General features: G+C 40.6%; 1 protein-coding gene across 2 annotated transcripts in view; it reads right to left on the bottom strand.

Moving 5' to 3' along the window:
• Ing3 (inhibitor of growth family member 3) overlaps nt 1–5,519 on the bottom strand; it is a 29,591-nt gene extending 24,072 nt beyond the window's left edge. Inside the window, exons 1-4 of one of the 2 annotated variants that reach the window (XM_006994488.4) lie at nt 5,361–5,519; nt 5,056–5,127; nt 2,888–2,988; nt 1,233–1,298 (exon numbers count right to left, since the gene is read on the bottom strand). In XM_006994488.4, coding sequence (XP_006994550.1) covers nt 1,233–1,298; nt 2,888–2,988; nt 5,056–5,127; nt 5,361–5,388 — 267 coding nt within the window. In that variant the 5' untranslated portion in view covers nt 5,389–5,519. The remainder of the gene's footprint in view (nt 1–1,232; nt 1,299–2,887; nt 2,989–5,055; nt 5,128–5,360) is intronic. The other variant, XM_015987973.3, reaches the window with a different exon arrangement.
• Nucleotides 5,520–16,730: the final 11,211 nt, after the last annotated feature.

Below are 16,730 nucleotides of genomic sequence, written 5' to 3' on the forward strand. Positions count from 1 at the left end.
AAAGGAATTGCATAGATGAAACTGGCCTGTGGGCATGTCTGGGGGAGGGGTTCTGTCTTGATTGTTAATTCATATGGGAGGGTTCTGTCCACTGTGGGTGGTACCATTCCTTGGGCAGGTCCTGGGCTCTGTAAGCTAGCTGGGCATGAGTTTGTATAAGCCAGCAAGTACAGTTCTTTCATGATTTCTATTCCTGTCCTGACTTTTCTCAACAAGGAACTGCAACCTATAAGCTGCAACCTATAAATCTTTTCCTCCCTTACATTGCTTTTGGTCAGAGTATTTTACACCAGTAAAAGAGATGAGACTAGAACATTTTTATAATGTGTCATGTATACTAATAACATTTTATTTGCATGTATTTTTTCAATGGTAAACTATATCTGGAAAACACAGCACAAATAAGATATAAAATGTAAAAGCTGAAGTCAACTAAAAGTGAACATTGTTTTTCTGCTTCAATTTACTTTGACACAAAAAGAGAAATTAATTTTTTCCTAAACTACATAGCTAAGGAGAAGCTTTGCATTACAATCCTAACATCAATTTGAGAAGCAAATGAATGCATAACTCTTTTCCTGGTGATTCCAAACTTTTAGAGTATCTGTTGCAAGAAATACTTTTTTTCATTTTCTTTTTATAAATTTTTTTACATACAATATATTTTGATCCTATTCTTCCCTCCCTCAACTCCTTCCAGATCCTCTCACCTCCCTGCCCTCCTAACTTCACGTTCTTTTTCTCTCTTTCAAAACACAACAACATAAAACAACCCCCCAAATAAGAGGGCAAAACAAAACAAAAACCCCAGTAAGACAGAAAACAACAACAACAAAACAAAAAACACACTTTACATGGAACCCTCTTTCTCATTTTAATCAGACTACCTAAACCTTTCACTAACACAGTACTCTTAATCACATTTTATCATAGGAATAATTTCAAAATGGTAGAAAAAAGGGTTAAGTAGATAAAGCCAATTCTTTCTGAAATGAAAATGTTACCCACACTCCTACAGTAATCATCACTGAAATGTGTGGCTTTTGATCTATTAACTAGACACTGTACACTTCTATGAGTCTTCCCCAAAGAAACCAAGACACAGGTGCTGAAATCTCAAATTAAATATGATCAAGAGAGCAACACTCCAGTTTATATTTAAGCTAATAAGATTGATAACAAAATCCTGAATTCTAGCACACACTACATAATATGCACATTATTTTACTTACCAAATCATATATTTGGTTTGCCAACTGTACTTTCTCATCTGCATCTTCCAAAGCCTTATAGTAGTCCTAAAGAAAAACGTTTTCATTTTAAGCATTGGTAATGTTAGCATACATGCATACACATATATATTCCTGCCTCTTCATTATTCTACCTTGTTATCATCCAGCCATCTCATATGAGCAATAGCAAGCCTCCCATGGTAGAGTGTGTCTGGGAGAGCATTAAAAACGAAGGGCAATGTTAAAAATTAAAAGATGATGTTCAAAAATCTCAGAAAAGACAAGTAAAAGAAATTATGCCAAGTCCAGTCTCTTTACTAGAAAGTTATGAGTTAATAAATATATTAAAGAACAAAAGAATGTTAAGATTTAGCTAACATATAAAACATAGCAACACTCCATTTATACAACTTAAAAATACTTATCTTATGTGTATATGTTGCTTGCATGTATGTATGTGTACTGCATGCCTCAGAGAGGGGGCATCAGGTCCGCTGGAACTGCAATTATAGATGGTTGTGAGCCATCATGTGGATGCTGGGAATAAAACCTGGTCCTCTGGAAGAGCAGCCAGTGCTCTTAATCATTGAGCCATTTCTCCAGCCCCAACTTTTGTAACAAAAATACAGTCATAGAAAGGATTCTGACCTGCATGACTATGGCTCTAGTTTTAAATTAGGTATAAATTCACACCACCCAAACTGTAGTTTATATTTTTCCATATTATAGTTTAAAAAGAAAATTTACTTTTTAAAAAAGAAAAAAAGTATCTTATGAGCTTCTACACACCACTAGACTTTTAGGGGTATGTTCAAGCTCGCTACATCAAAAACGTTTTAGTTGAGAGGGATGGCCAGTGAGTTCCGGATTTACATATGCAAGTTCTAAACTCCTACACACCTGGGTCCCCAGGTAGTATATAAGGCAGGACCACTTCTCTTACGAATGCAGACTTTTCCCCTTCGTAACAGAAGCAGCCTTCCTTCCACATGGAAGAATAACACAACTGTGAACATTTTAGTTTTAATTTTTCTGTAGCTCCCAGAAAATTTATAGCAAGGTTGGGTGTAATTACTTATTCTTCCTAGTCTTAAAAGACTTGACCCAAGTCACGAGCTACATGGCGGTGAGGGCCAAAGCCAAGTCTTTGAAGTTAATGCTTCCAATGCATCTTTAAAGACACCAGACCCCACATCACATACACTCCGTGAGCTTATCTAATCAGCACTCTAATTTGGAGGACAGCCCTAAGTCCCAGCACTAGCTAAACCTCAGAAAGAACTACAGGACGCTCTAAAATGGTGCTTCTCAGTCTTCCTAATGCTGAGGCCCTTCAATACCATTCCTCGTGCTGCAGTGACCCACACTTTAAAATCATTTTCATTGCTACTTCATAACTGTAATTTTGCTGCTGTTACGAATGTAAATATCTGTGTTTTCTGATGGTTTTGGTGACCCCTGTGAAAGGGTTATTCGCCTCCTATAGGGGTCCCGCCCCACAGGTTGAGAACCTCTGCTCTAAACTATAACAAGTACCCCCCAAGTCACTCATAATGAATGTTCCTTCACTCAATATCCAGGGATCGACCTAATTTTAAATCTCTCTCTCAGAGGGTCCCAATTGTGACTGACAATCATCAAGGTATTCCACTTACTTTTTTGATGGATGCCATCTGTTCTTCTCGCCACTCGGGTTTGTTCTTCTTTGCGTTCATAAAGAATTCACTGACTCTTTGTTCTAGTTGATCCATCGCATCTGACATAATAAAACAGTTCACACTTAGCTGACCAAACTGCTTTGATTTGAGGAAAGAAAAAGAAGCCTGACAACATGTACTGTTTTAATTTGCTAGTGGCTTATACATGTTACGCTTTTATTCTATAAACAGTAATGCCCTAACTACCTTAGTTTTAAAAAGCTGCAATATTCTGTACTGACTTGCGCTGTTTCAAAACGTTTTCCCATAACCGAGGTGGGGTCAACCACACAGACAAGGATCTATGCCACAAGCCTTGAGTAGCACAGCACTGGAATCAGCTAATGGCATTAAGTCAGCTGTCACTGCAACCATAGCTGCTGGTCACTAAGAGAACTACTAGAAAGTTTTCATGCTTCTTTTAAGAAAAATAGTGATAATATATTCAACATTTGCAACATAGCATCAAGCACCCCATCAATTCATCTTGATGAGGCTACGAAATGTGTGATCGTTTGTTTACTTAAGATACCATTTACTCATCAACACACATGCTATTTATTCTATGCAAGGGGTTTCCAAAGCTCGTGCCAAAAATAATGCACTCAGTGGATGACTGCTAAAAAAAAAAAGACAAATAAATAAATGGGATTTTCTGTTACGGAAATTGAGAAAAACTTGCTCACTATATTCATCATTTAAAGATCTTCAGTGCATAATAGCTTTCAAAAAAAGTGAGACATTGTAGTTAATCTTAACTTTTAAAAATTATTTTGCTTTCAGTTCATGTGCTGATAGTAGACATGCTGCTACTTTTGTTAATACATAATCACTTTTAACTTCAGAAAACACCAGGCTTACAAAAATAATAAATACATTTGAAAACCCTGTAATATGTGTAGACTAAATCCAAACTACCACAGAATTTTAAAAATTTGAAAGATTAAAAATGTTTTAAATATCCCTTATTTTATACCTATTTGTAATGGGTGTTATACATCCTAATTATCTGTATTATTTTAGATCCTCAGATTGTCTTTTACCATGCCCCAAGGCAGCAAAGCAGCCAAGGTAGGTAAGAAACTGGTTATGTCCTAAAGCAAATCCAAATCTACCTGCCACCAAGCTCTGCTCAATCCCTTTGGAATGTGCTTTAGCAAATGTTTACTACTGCAACTACATCTAAGTCAAAAAGGAAAATCACATAAACACCTACCACACGTTTATGACGGGCTACAGGGCTATGAGCCCAAGAGATGACCCAGAGATTGAGAAGTACATTAGGGAACAAAAGGTACAGAAGTGGGGGGGGGGGGGAGGTGTGGGACTGAGAATGAAAAGAACAATCTCTTAGCAAACTCAAGCTGCCTTTGAGCCACCTCCATATGGCTTTTCAAGAGAGCAAGGTTAATTTGGGGAATAAGTCACATACAAAAACTACCAAGGTTGATTGGCAGAAAAAAAAAATCAAAGCTGAGCTAGTATGGTGGCCCATGCCTATAAATCCCAACACCAGACAGGCAGAAGCAGGAAGACCAGGAGATTAGGGCAGCCTAGGATACATAGTGAGTGTAAGACCAGCCTGGCTGTGTTTATAAAACAAGAAAGAAATGAGGAGGAAAGCCTACCAAATGCCTAAATTTTTATAAAGAGCAGATCAGAAGATTTCCATCATCATTATTTCTCTCACTCGTTTTGGCTGAGAAAATAAATAACCAACCATGCTGTTGACAGCTCTAAGTGTCTTTCATGATATGCAACTTGTCAAAGTTCGGCCTTCCAAGTCCACTAGGCTCCCTAAAGAACATCACAGAACCTGTGGTCCTCAGTCTTTACTCTTGAGAAATTCGGAATATAAGGAACTTTTAAGTCTGAATGCAGAACTCCAAGTTCCACACAGAGGCTCAAGTGCAAACCTTCTCAAAATCACGCGAGTTTCCACTGCGGTGCAGTGTCGTCATCTCCATGCAGTACACAAACACTGCGTTTGCTGTGCCCCGCGTGTTAACGGAATGGTGTGCCTGCCGCCTCCTGTCCACAGCCCGAGAAAAGTAGCGCGGGGAACCCGCCAGGCGATGCCCGAGGGCGGCCGGAGCCGCGCGGGGCCGTGGAGACGCGCCACTTACTCTGCACCTGCAGATCCATCTCGCGCATCTCCGTGAAGCGGTCCCGCAGGTCCATCGGAAGCTGCTCAATCACTGTCAAAGGCACAGTCCGTCAGAGGGCGGGGCCAACGGCGAGGCTACGCGCTGGCGTCACGCGTGCGTGCGTGCGTGCGTGCGGGGGGGGCGGCTCACAGCGAGGCTGCCAGTTACCGTGAGAAAGAAACATCCCCCGCTCCCCCTCCCTCCCGCCATCCCGCCCGCCCGGCCACTCGCGCTCCCGCCCGCCGCCGATCCCGCCCGCCGCCTTGCCGGCGCCGCGCACTCACTTTCCAAATAGTCCTCTAGGTACAACATCGCGGCCCTGACTGCTGCGGGGACGAACGGGTCCGGGGGTTTATTTGTGTCACTCGCTGTCGCCGGAGTTTTGTCCCTTCCAATATGGCGCCTCCGCTAGCAGCACCCGCTCGACTCCGGCAAAGGAAAAAAAAAAAAAAAAAAAAAGCAAAAAAAAAAAAAAAAGGCTCCACTTTGGCGCCTGACGGCGCTTGCCTCACTGCCGCCCGCCGTTGCCATTGGCTGCCTGGGGCGCTGACGTCAGCGGACCGGTGCGGATCCCCGTGGTGTTCTGGGAAATGTAGTCTTTTTTTTTCCGAGCAGGGCCACCAGCGCGGGCACTTCTCGGCGTCGCAACTACAGAAACCACACGCCTGCGCGAAACGAGTACGCCAGAATCCGAAATGCGGTGCCTCTGTTTATTTGTTGACTTCTTGGAAGGGGAATGACGGGAGTTGTATGCGCCTGTCTGACACAACTAGGAACAACTTTTCACCTGTTCTGTGCTGTGATTCCAAGCCCGCCGTTTGTGAGTCATGGATTTCTAGCCGTGCTAGGCAAATAGCAAAGATTCTAAACGCTAGAATAATCGGCCAAGTTCGGAAAATTCGGATTGTTTAGAACAGAACTCTCTGCTGGAATTGATCTTCATTATGCACTCCTGAGATAGAGACGGAACAGCCGATTGTTGTCCCTGTAACTTTAAGATAATAAATACTGAGACAGGAGCGAATGTGCATTTCCCAAATTAAAAGATGCCCAAATAGTCCGCAATAGCCAGTTATGTTTTGCGGCGTATCTCGTGTTCATTGTAAAGCAAATGTTCTAATGCACCTGAGAATAAAAATAAATAAATAACGACCAACCATAAATTATGGAGATTTACTCCATTGCTGGGACGTACCAGCAATGATTCGAATTCATATTGGGTAAATGGTTAAGCTGGGTTAAGGGTTATAGTCCTGGGCTGGCTCTTTTTCTACCCTTAGCAAATGTTATCTAGTGGTATAATTAGTGTATTACTGCTCCGTTTCTATCTTAAAATCTCTTTCATAAAAATTTGTGTACTAAATGACTGCTTCTGTGTTTTGAGGAAATGATCCCTTCTTAGACTGTCTAGTGGAGCATCGAGGCACACCTGAAATCCCCAGACTTCGGGAGTTGAGACAGGAGGATCAGCAGTTCAAGGCGAGCCTTGGCAACATGGGTAGTTAAGAGGCTAGCCCAGACTATGAGAAACCTTATCTCATACCAAACAAAACAAAACAAAACAAAAGAACAAGATGACACTTTGAAGATGTACTTTATACACTATTCTGAATATTTGTATATGTCCAATTTAAATTTTTTTAAAATGGCATACTTGTAGAAGCTATTTTGTTATCTTCTAAATCCTTTTTCTTATTTCTTTTGCGTTAAACGTAGTCTGTTTCTGTTTACTTTAAATCCAGTACTGAAAACTGTGTATTTGTGCTATTTCTTCAAAAGCAGCTACATTTGCTCACCGTGCCTAATTCCATCTGGGTTGGGATTTTTAACTCTGAATTCACTTTTCTGAGGCTAATAAATATAGAGATTCTTCAAGGCTGAAGTTAAAATTGAGTTTTCCTAGAGAATATTAGCATTTGAATCTGCACATTGCTGCAAGACACCATCAAACTTAGGGTCAAATTAAGTTGTGTAGTTGAGGTTTACTATATTGCACAGATAGATTGAATTTGAGCCTGTAACTCAAATACCTCATATACTCTCCAGGGCGACTTTTTCTCTCTTACTGACCCCCAAGCCCAGGACAAGCATGTTTTCTTACTGCCACCGTATGTGCAAAGAGCATTTCTCACTCACCCTTAGGTAGGGAATATTGCTCTTGGGAGCCGCAAATACTGCCTTCTATTAGACTTCTCATTGAGAACTGACCATTGAACTTACAGTGGCATGCTGCAGGGCTGTCCAAGCAGCAATTCTACAGTTCAGGATTTGATTGACAACCTCTGAACCAAGAGCTCACTTTGGCCCTGGTTTTCTCCGGATGTGCTCATTTGCTGTCCCTCATCCCTTGTATCCATTCTGAGAATTTCTTCGTCTTACGAGAACATCCGTACATTTGCGTTTGTTTGTTTATTTGAGACAGACTTTCAGGTAGCCCAAGCTGGCCTCCAACTCACTATTATAATCAGATCTTGAAGTTCTAATCCTCTTCCTTCTACTTTCAAACCGCTGACTTTACAGGTTTGTGCCACCTCACCCCATCTGGCCCATCTGAGCGTATCAATCCAGAACTTTTCATTGATTTTAGCAGACATTGCATTCAGAACAGTGAATATGACATGCAGTCAATTGGCCAGGTAAACTGAGCTTCCTCCGGGAGTGTTCTGTATTGAGGAAAATGAAATTTAAAAATGATTCTAATTGAGTCAATGTACCTACAGCCTCCAGAGAAACCCAGAGTAAAACTTGCACACTGTCCATTTTCCTTACTGAACATAACCCTTATTGCTGGACTGTATATCACCTGCAAGAAACCTACTGGGTTCTGCAATCCATAATACTTGGTGATGCCACCGACACACAACACTGCTGTGGATATCACTCTATATAAATAAAACACTGATGGCCAGTGACCAGACAGGAAGTATAGGCAGGACAAGGAGAGAGGAGAGTTGGGGAAACAGGAAGAAGGGGGGAGAGACATGGCAGCCACCGCCAGGACAAGCAACATGTAAAGATGCCGGTAAGCCACCAGCCACGTGGCAAGGTATAGATTTATAAAAATGGGTTAATTTAAGATAAAAGAACAGTTAGCAAGAAGCCTGCCATGTCCATACAGTTTATAAGTGATATAAGCGTCTGAGTGATTATTTTATACGTGGATTGTGGGACTATGGGGCTTGGTGGAACCTGGAGAGAAGCCCTCCAGCAACACAACACCACATTTCTTGGCAGTGCTTATGTGAAGAAGGACTACTTATGTGTGAATATTCTTGTGTTCCCTGATATAGCTTAATAATTCATCAGGGATGGGCTGAAGGTGGCCCTATTACATGCACTGTTTTGTGGTGTAAACTTGAGAATGAAGAACCAAGAGGCCAATAACTGTAACATAAGTGCACACATTGTAGCACAATAAATGTATGGTCCTCTTGCCCCTGCTGCTGAGATCCACCAGATCTAGTTCTTTCCTTGTTGTTCCCAACTTTCTCTGTCACTCTGTCTAATAAGAGCTATGTAATGTTGAAGGTGGTTTTAACATTCAGTGTGTCTGTGTCCAGATGTGTAAGTGGGAAATAGCAACAGCAATTCAGACATGGGAGTGCTTGTAAAACTGTCAACTATGCAGAGTTCTTAGATTAATACAGGTATTTGTCATTATTCAGCGAATGTCAGTTGCTATTACAATCATCATTCTTAACATCATATGTCTCTCATAAATTACCCATATTGCAACTGGGACTCTGTGGTGCTCTGAGTTCTGCTTGGTACTCCTGCTTCTTTTTAAACCAGACACTGTTGGAAAGTAAGCATTGTTTGTGTGTGTGTGTGTGTGTGTGTGTGTGTGTGTGTGTGTGTGTGTGTACCTGTGTGGGCAGGCACATGACACAGCTCATGTGGAAGCTAGAGGAAACTTATGGAAGTCCATTCTTTCCTTCCACCCTGTTGGTTCCAGAGAGGAAGCTTAGGTTCTCAGGCTTGACAATATGTGCCATCACCACAGAGCTATCTCCAAGGCCCTCTAGCATCAACTTACCCACAGCTATGATGCTGCCACTGTCGTGATAAATTCTAGGGAGTGACATGCAGGGAAGATGTATATGCCATGAACATCAGGGAAAATTAATGCCCAAGTAGAAGGAATTAGAATGTAGGGAAATGAATAAAAAGTTGATGGAAAATGTGAGGTTATCAGAGTTCAAGAGAAAGGGGAGTTTAAATCCTCTTTGCAGCGTGTTCTCATAGGAGGTTTTCTTACTGTAAGGTTCAAGCACTTTCCTGGCTTAAAAAGAACCACCATCATGAAACTTACAATAGACTTTGAAGATTAAGAGTAGATTTTAATTCTGCATTAAACAGTATGTCTGCCCTAAAGACATCTGCATTATGTATGGAGAAGGAACCTTTAGCAAACTTCTCTACTTTATAAGGTTAAAAATCCATCAGACCATTTCCTGGATGAATCACAAGCACACCAATAGAATGATAGTCTCGCCTTCACAGATCTGTGGAAGCTAGACTTTTCCTTCCCAATACTCCTGTTCCTCAGGGAGATCTCCTTCCTGACCTGGTTTCTGCATATTGGTGATGGGGAATCTGGAGGGTAGCAGAAAGCAAAGAGATAAGCAACTAAAGTGGGGAGGGGGCGGTCTTTGCAGAGCAGACTGCTCTTCAGGAGCTCAGTGGGTGGGGAAAGGGAAAATGGGTGGTAGATCAGTGGATGAAAAGCTGTCACAGAGATATTCTTACAAATAAACTCCTGAGCTGGGCAGTGGCTCACGCCTTTGATCCCAGCACTCTGGAGGCAGAGGCAGGTAGATCTCTATGAGTTTGAGGCCACCCTAGGCTACAAAGTGAGTTCCAGGAAAGGCTCTAAAGCTACACAGAGAAACCCTGTCTCAAAAAAAAAAAGAAAAAAGAAAAAAAAAAAGAAAAGAAAAAAAAAACCACACAAAACAACGACAACACCACCACAAATAAAATAAAATAAAATAAATAGACTCCTGATCAAATTGAAGGAGATACTCAGAACTAAGAGAATGAATTTCCCACAGGCTAGAAATAGAAAATACGCTCTAAGTTAAGCAGTTTCAGAAGCTGAAATAATTTAGTTGAGAGATTCTTAACTGTTGGGTTTTTATTTTATTTTTGCTTTTGTTTTCAGTGCTGGAGGTGACACCCAGACCCTTATACACCAAACATATGCTCTAATACTGTTGTGTCCCAGACTGCCAGGTGTTGAGGCCCTGACTGTATGGAGTGAAAATATGAACCTCCTTAGATCCTGTGCTGATGCGAAGCTAATATTAATCCTCTTGCAGTAGGTCAGCCATCATAGATGGATCATCAGTTAATGTGCCTGGGCAAATGATACAGACTTTTCCATCCACCCACTGACATCATGGTTGAAACATCCATCAAACGTATGAGAACCTCAAACCATCACACCTTTGTGTAGAGGTTAAATTCAGACTCCTCACAAGGTGCAGATACTTCCCTGTGATCATAAAAATTATTCTAAACTGGTGCATTAGTCAGCCTTGTACTGCTAGAAGGAAATACACAAGCAACGACCTGTCTAAAGAGAAGAGTGTTATTAACTCACAGTTTTAGCATTCAATGTCTAAGATTAAGGAAGAGCTTAGGTCGCTTTGGCATCCGGTGGAGGTGACAGTTAGATGAAGCACGTGTCCAAGTTAGCAGTCAGACACTGAACTAGAAGTGAAAGGGAGAGACTGAGCAGAAGAGACGTGAGTCTCACAATCTCCTGATGAGGCACACCCCAATGACCTAAGGACTTTCTACTAGGCCCCACCTTTTAAAGGCCCACAGCACCTTCCAGTCACCCTAGGAAGCAAGATTTTAATGTACAGGACCCGTCAGGGTATTGACATTTTACTAAGACCATAACATTCCATGAGGGTGCCCACATGAAAATAAATGTAATACTGCCCACTAAGGTTTCTTCTCACCCTGGGAAACCAAGAGCAGTTTGTTTTGGAAATTATCTCATTTCTAAACATAACAAACCAGAGAAAGAGCTGAAGACTCAAGCTATTAGCTGATGGAGTAAATGGAAATTTTGAAAGTGTAAGACCTGGACAGGCATGATTAGTGAAATCAAGTCAGAGCAGAGAAATAAAGCAGATGAATCTATAAATTGAAGAGTGGATCTGGAAGGTCAATATGGGTTCCAGAAAGAGAACAGAGGGAGAAAATAGAAATACGAAGGAATCCATATGGCAACATTTTGATGTAGTTTTTTAATAAGTCAAACTATGATGGCCGAAATAGAAGAAAGGTTGCCACTGGGGACTGTGGGGGCTGAGTGACCTTGGACCTCTTTGTTGACAAGAGTCACCCCGTGCCCTGTTGTGTAATAACTTTCAGAGGCACTGAGGCATTTGTGTCGTGAGTAAGAAGTGGCACGAGGTAGCTGTGGGGTCTTAAAATCAGACGGTGCTGACTGTGAATTCTATACTGTTTAGTCACATGAATTCAACTGAAGTCCCCAAGTTCCCTAGGACTGGGCAAAGAAGGGTAGTTTGTCCTGTAGGATTGTGGCTACCCTCACAGGGCTGTCTAAAAATACCTTGTGCGCATAAATGTAATCCTGACAAATTATTTTAGAATTGGCAGTGCTGAGAACTAAATGGGTTGTAAGTAACATACCGAGGGTGCTGTGATGAGAGCACTCACCAGAGTAGGCAAACAAAGGAAGAGGCTGTCTCTGGAGGGTCCAAAACAGTAGGAAAATTGACTTGCATGGCCTGCTTTGTGTCACTACCCTGGGCCAGCCACTCTAAACACTGTCAGTGGTTAACATAACATTCTACTGATAAACAAAATGTTGACCTAAGTTCTTTCTACACAGTCATTGCAATTTGGCTTGAACTGTAATAACTGATGTAATGAGGAATGGGTGGGAAATGAAAATGAAATGCGTGAGGGTTGTCAAGACAGGAACCAAAAAAAAAAAACATTTGACTTCGATCAACCTGTGTGATCTCTTGTAGCTTTTATTTGTCCTTTAAAACCATGACATAGTAGGTATGGATTTTTATTACATGCAAATTTTGTTTACACGTGAAATACAGTACTGAATTTGAATATCTTAGAAGCTTTTGACATGCATTATTTAACATTTTTATTCCCCTTATTTAATTGATGTAACGTTTTAATGTATTCATTAATATAACAGACCCATGTTTTCTGCTTTCTCAAAAAAAGAATGGTTATGAAGAATAGAAGCTTTGTAAAACGATCCCAGCAACAGAGAGTAGTACTAGAGGGTCCCTACAGGGGAAGAGTGTTGAGAGGTGGGTGGAGGGTAGATGTAGAGGCTGGACATCTAATACAAAACACAAGCACATATGAGACCTGAGTTCTCCTATTCTGCAGTACTGTAGGATGGCTGTCATTTTCAGAAATGTACTGTCTGTCACATAATAACTAGGAAAAGGGTCAAAGGATCCCAACACACGAGGTGCCAACTGCCCAGATTTCATCACTAAGCCCTTGTGCTACTCAATTATCATACTGCACCCTATAAATATCTACAGTGACCAAGTGCCAATTAAAAATGTTAAATTATTTAAACTGTTGAATGTCTATTTCTTTACCCTTCTTCATCATAGTCAGTCAACTAATTCACTGCATTTTATCATAATTTATAAAAAGAACAAATATAAGTTTTCCAACTTTACATTTCTATTTTTTGGTTTTTTGTTTGTTGTTGTTGGTTTTTTGTTTTGTTTTTGTTTTTTCAAGACAGAATTTTTCTGTGTATCGCTGGCTGTCCTGGAACTTGCTCTGTGCTCTGTAGACCAGGCTGGCTTTGAATTCAGAGATCCTCCTGTCTTTGCATCCTGGGTGCTGGGGTGAAAGTCATGTCCCACCAGGCTGACTTACTGTTGATTTAATGTTATATGTTTCTATCTCTCATTTATGACGTTGGGGATTGAACACAGGGCCTCATGCATGCTAAGCACTCTCTAAGCATGTCACTGAGCTGCATGGAAGCAAAAGGATTTCAGGTGTCCTCTATCATTAGTTTCCACTTTTTTCTTCAAGACAGGGTGTAGCTGGAGAGCTTCTCTCCAGGTCCTTCTGTGTCCCGGCAGTCTGACAGCCCACTTGTCACGTGGCTCGTGGCTTATCGGCATCTTCACATACTGCTTGTCATGGCGGCAGCTGGCAATGTCTCCCTTCCTCAGCCTTCTGCTTCCCAGAATTCTCTTCTCTGTTTGTCCCACCTATATTTCCTGCCTGGCCACTGGCCAATCAGTGTTTTATTTAAAAAGAACAATAACCACAGCAACAGGGTGTCTCATTGAACTCAAAGCTTGCCAAATGTCTAGACTGGCTGGCCAGCATATCCCATCATCCCCCTGTCTCTAGCTCTCAAGCATTGGAATTACAGGCACACATGACCACACCGGTCCTTGTAGATGGCTGCCGAGTATCCAAACTCAGGGCCTCATGCTTGCCGGCAAACACTATCCACGATGCAGCTCCCAGCACCTCAGGTTGCTTTCTTATTTTTACTTTTAGTCTGTTCTTAATTAGCTCAAATCATTAGAATCTTAGGAATCCTTATTTTTCTAGAAGGAGCAAATTATTTTTCTAAACTAGTCTAGGATATCCTCACCATTGAAAGATATAGTGAACTATGACAATACAGTGCTTTCCCACAGTCTGCCATAAATATCTTATGGAACTTACTACCTTGCATTACAGGGCTTGCCTCTCCCACTAATTCAGAATTTCTCAAGGGCAGAGACCATGTTTTATTCATCTGTTGATCCACAGAGCTGGCAGGTAATATGACTTCAATAAAGATGTGATGAATTATTGAATGAATGCATGAGCATTGAGAACAAGTTTGTAAGTTTTCAAGTTCAGACTGGAGAGAGGGCAGCATGAAAGTGTGGTGATGGTTAACTACTCCGCTCTCTGAAGAAAATGAGATTCCGTTGGCCAGTGAAGTAACAGACCTGAATGCTGAGAAGAGTCTTCTAAATAGAAGGCTTTGAAGGAGTCTCAAATACAGGAGTAGGTCAACTCCTTGAGAGAGGTTTTTAATTAGCTTGCCTTAAAAGAGTAGGCAGAGGGGAAAAATGAAAGTATTATGGTAATTTGTGATGCTCTATATTTTAAAAATCCTTTGAAGCTCTAAATGCTAATCTGAAATACCAAGGCTTTTGGGGAATCTGAGAAAATATCTACTGCAGTTTATTTCAGCAAATATTTATTTTGCAGCAAATACTGCTAATATGATGATTTCACAAGGACACGGTTGTTAGAGCACATACAGCTGTGATCAAGACAAATTTGGTTAGTGCTACCATATAGTGAGATCTTGGGGAAGGGAGCAGATGACTCGTCAAGACAAATTATCATAAAATCTATTGAGATATATGGATTTATTTGATGACGAAATCACACACAAACAAAGATATAAGGTGATAATGATAAAGATATATAAAAAATCCACAGATTAAAAAACTTTGCAGTCATTAAATATGATGGTTTTGAGGTTTTGATGGTCATCTATAGCAGTGGTTCTCAGCCTTCCTAATGCTACCCCTTTAATACAGTTCCTCACGTTGTGGTGACCCCAACCATAAAATTATTTAACTGCTGCTTCATAATCGTAATTTTGCTACTGATACAAATATTTATATGCAGGATATCTGATATGTAACCCGCAGAGGGGTCACGACTCACAAATTGAGAACAACTGATCTACCATCATGTATTAATGACCAGAATACTTTCTAAGAAATGGATGATATCGTCATTATGTAAGTGTCAGCAAATACACACACAAATTTAGCTGGTCTAACAACTGGGTGGTATATATTTTTGATGGAGCCTAGACTACACATCTGTACTTCCTACCATACCGAATGGTCTAGTGATTTGTAACACATGGTAAGTATTGTGATTTAAGAATATCTAAACATAGCAAAGTTGTAGTAAAAATGCTAGGCAATAAGAAATTTTCAGTTTCATTATAATTAATCATGTGGGATCACCAGTGATCTTGATTGTAAGTAAATATTAAAATGTGATATATGGGGCTGCTTATGATAGGATTCACCCTAATAACAAGCCTATACAGTTGTTAATATATCAAAGCGCTTCTACTTGCTGGAAAATACCAGATTTTCTGTGCCACTCGAGTGTTCCATTCTAACATGCTTGCGCTGTGACTCCTTGGTATGCTTTCTGGACCACCCTCACTGTGTGTCTCTGTAGCCAAGGCCTCCCAGGACTGCATTTTCAGTGAGGCAAGCTTGTGCTGTATGGTCTGTTACTTATTTTGACTACCACCCCAGATCCAGCTTAAAGTATGAAAGTAGAGTCTATAAAATAATTGGTAGAACATGATAGCACATTTGTAAAAATTTAAAAATATGGCATGTATGGATTTTCCCTTACAGATGTATTTATCTTTAGACAGTAAAAGTTAATAGTCATTTCTGAATGATAGTAAAACTATAATTGATGATATTTTGACATATTTACTAATTTTCCAAAGTGTATGATAATTTCATAATCGGAAATATATTTTGTATGTACAGACAATGAAAGCAGTAAGATTATAAACACAGTCTGTTGTGTCTCTATGTGTCACATTTTTCCAGGTCTCACAGCTGTTTTTTTCAAGGTCAGTTTTACTCTGTAAAGCTTTTCATGTTGGGTTAATATTGGTTTGAGGAGCCAGATGGGACCCAAGTGTCAAAATATCAAGACAGGCCATAAAGCAAATAAAACATTTGGGATTCTGGATTCTGAGTCCCAATACTATACTTGGACCAGACACATAATACTCAGAGGTAGGGGAGGCAGATACACAAATAGGAAATGAAATCAAGACCATGCAGAGGAAAGAATTTCTTGCCAAGTCAAACCTGGAACATAGGCTGTCATTCCAATGGCTAGCTAAGGCCATTTGAGGTAGCAAGAATAACCAATGAGAGAACTGAGTCTATTAGAGATCAAATTCTGGTTTTGCACATGCTCAAATTGTGATCCATGTGGAGTGACGGCTGAAGCAGGTGATTAAAGAGAAGTAAGAGTCCCCTGTGTCGTGGGATCACTTGAACAGCTTTGTCATCTAATTCAACATGCAAGAGTGTGCCTTTTAGCACTAGACTGGTACACGAGTACATTTGAATGCTATCCAGATATAGATGGTAAGTGGATCCATTAGATAATGCTGTTCAGTGCCTTGAGCTTTGATCCACAGTGAAGCTCTATTATAGGAAGATTGCTAATCTGTAGACTGCTGGTTCTCAAGAGTGATTTTGCCCCCCAGTGGACATTTGGCAATATGTATAGATACTTTAGATTTCAAGGCATGGGGAAGTACCAGTGGCAGTAAGAGGATAGAATCTAAGGATGCTTCTGAACATTCAGCAATACACTGCATAGGGACGTGTAGTTGCTATCAGTCTAGAATGTCAACAAGACTGCGATGTTATAGTTGAAGAGCACACTAGGTCCTATCAACAATGTCATTTCCTTAACTGAGTAGTGTCAATCTGAGGAATGCATATTGAGAACAGTGAGAAATTACTGTTATATTAACACTCTTCCTCCATGGTCTTCTCTGTGGTGGTAATCTAATTGTATTGAAATATTAT

Source organism: Peromyscus maniculatus, chromosome 3 (genome assembly GCF_049852395.1).
Source record: "Peromyscus maniculatus bairdii isolate BWxNUB_F1_BW_parent chromosome 3, HU_Pman_BW_mat_3.1, whole genome shotgun sequence".
In the NCBI taxonomy this organism is placed as follows: domain Eukaryota; kingdom Metazoa; phylum Chordata; class Mammalia; order Rodentia; family Cricetidae; genus Peromyscus; species Peromyscus maniculatus.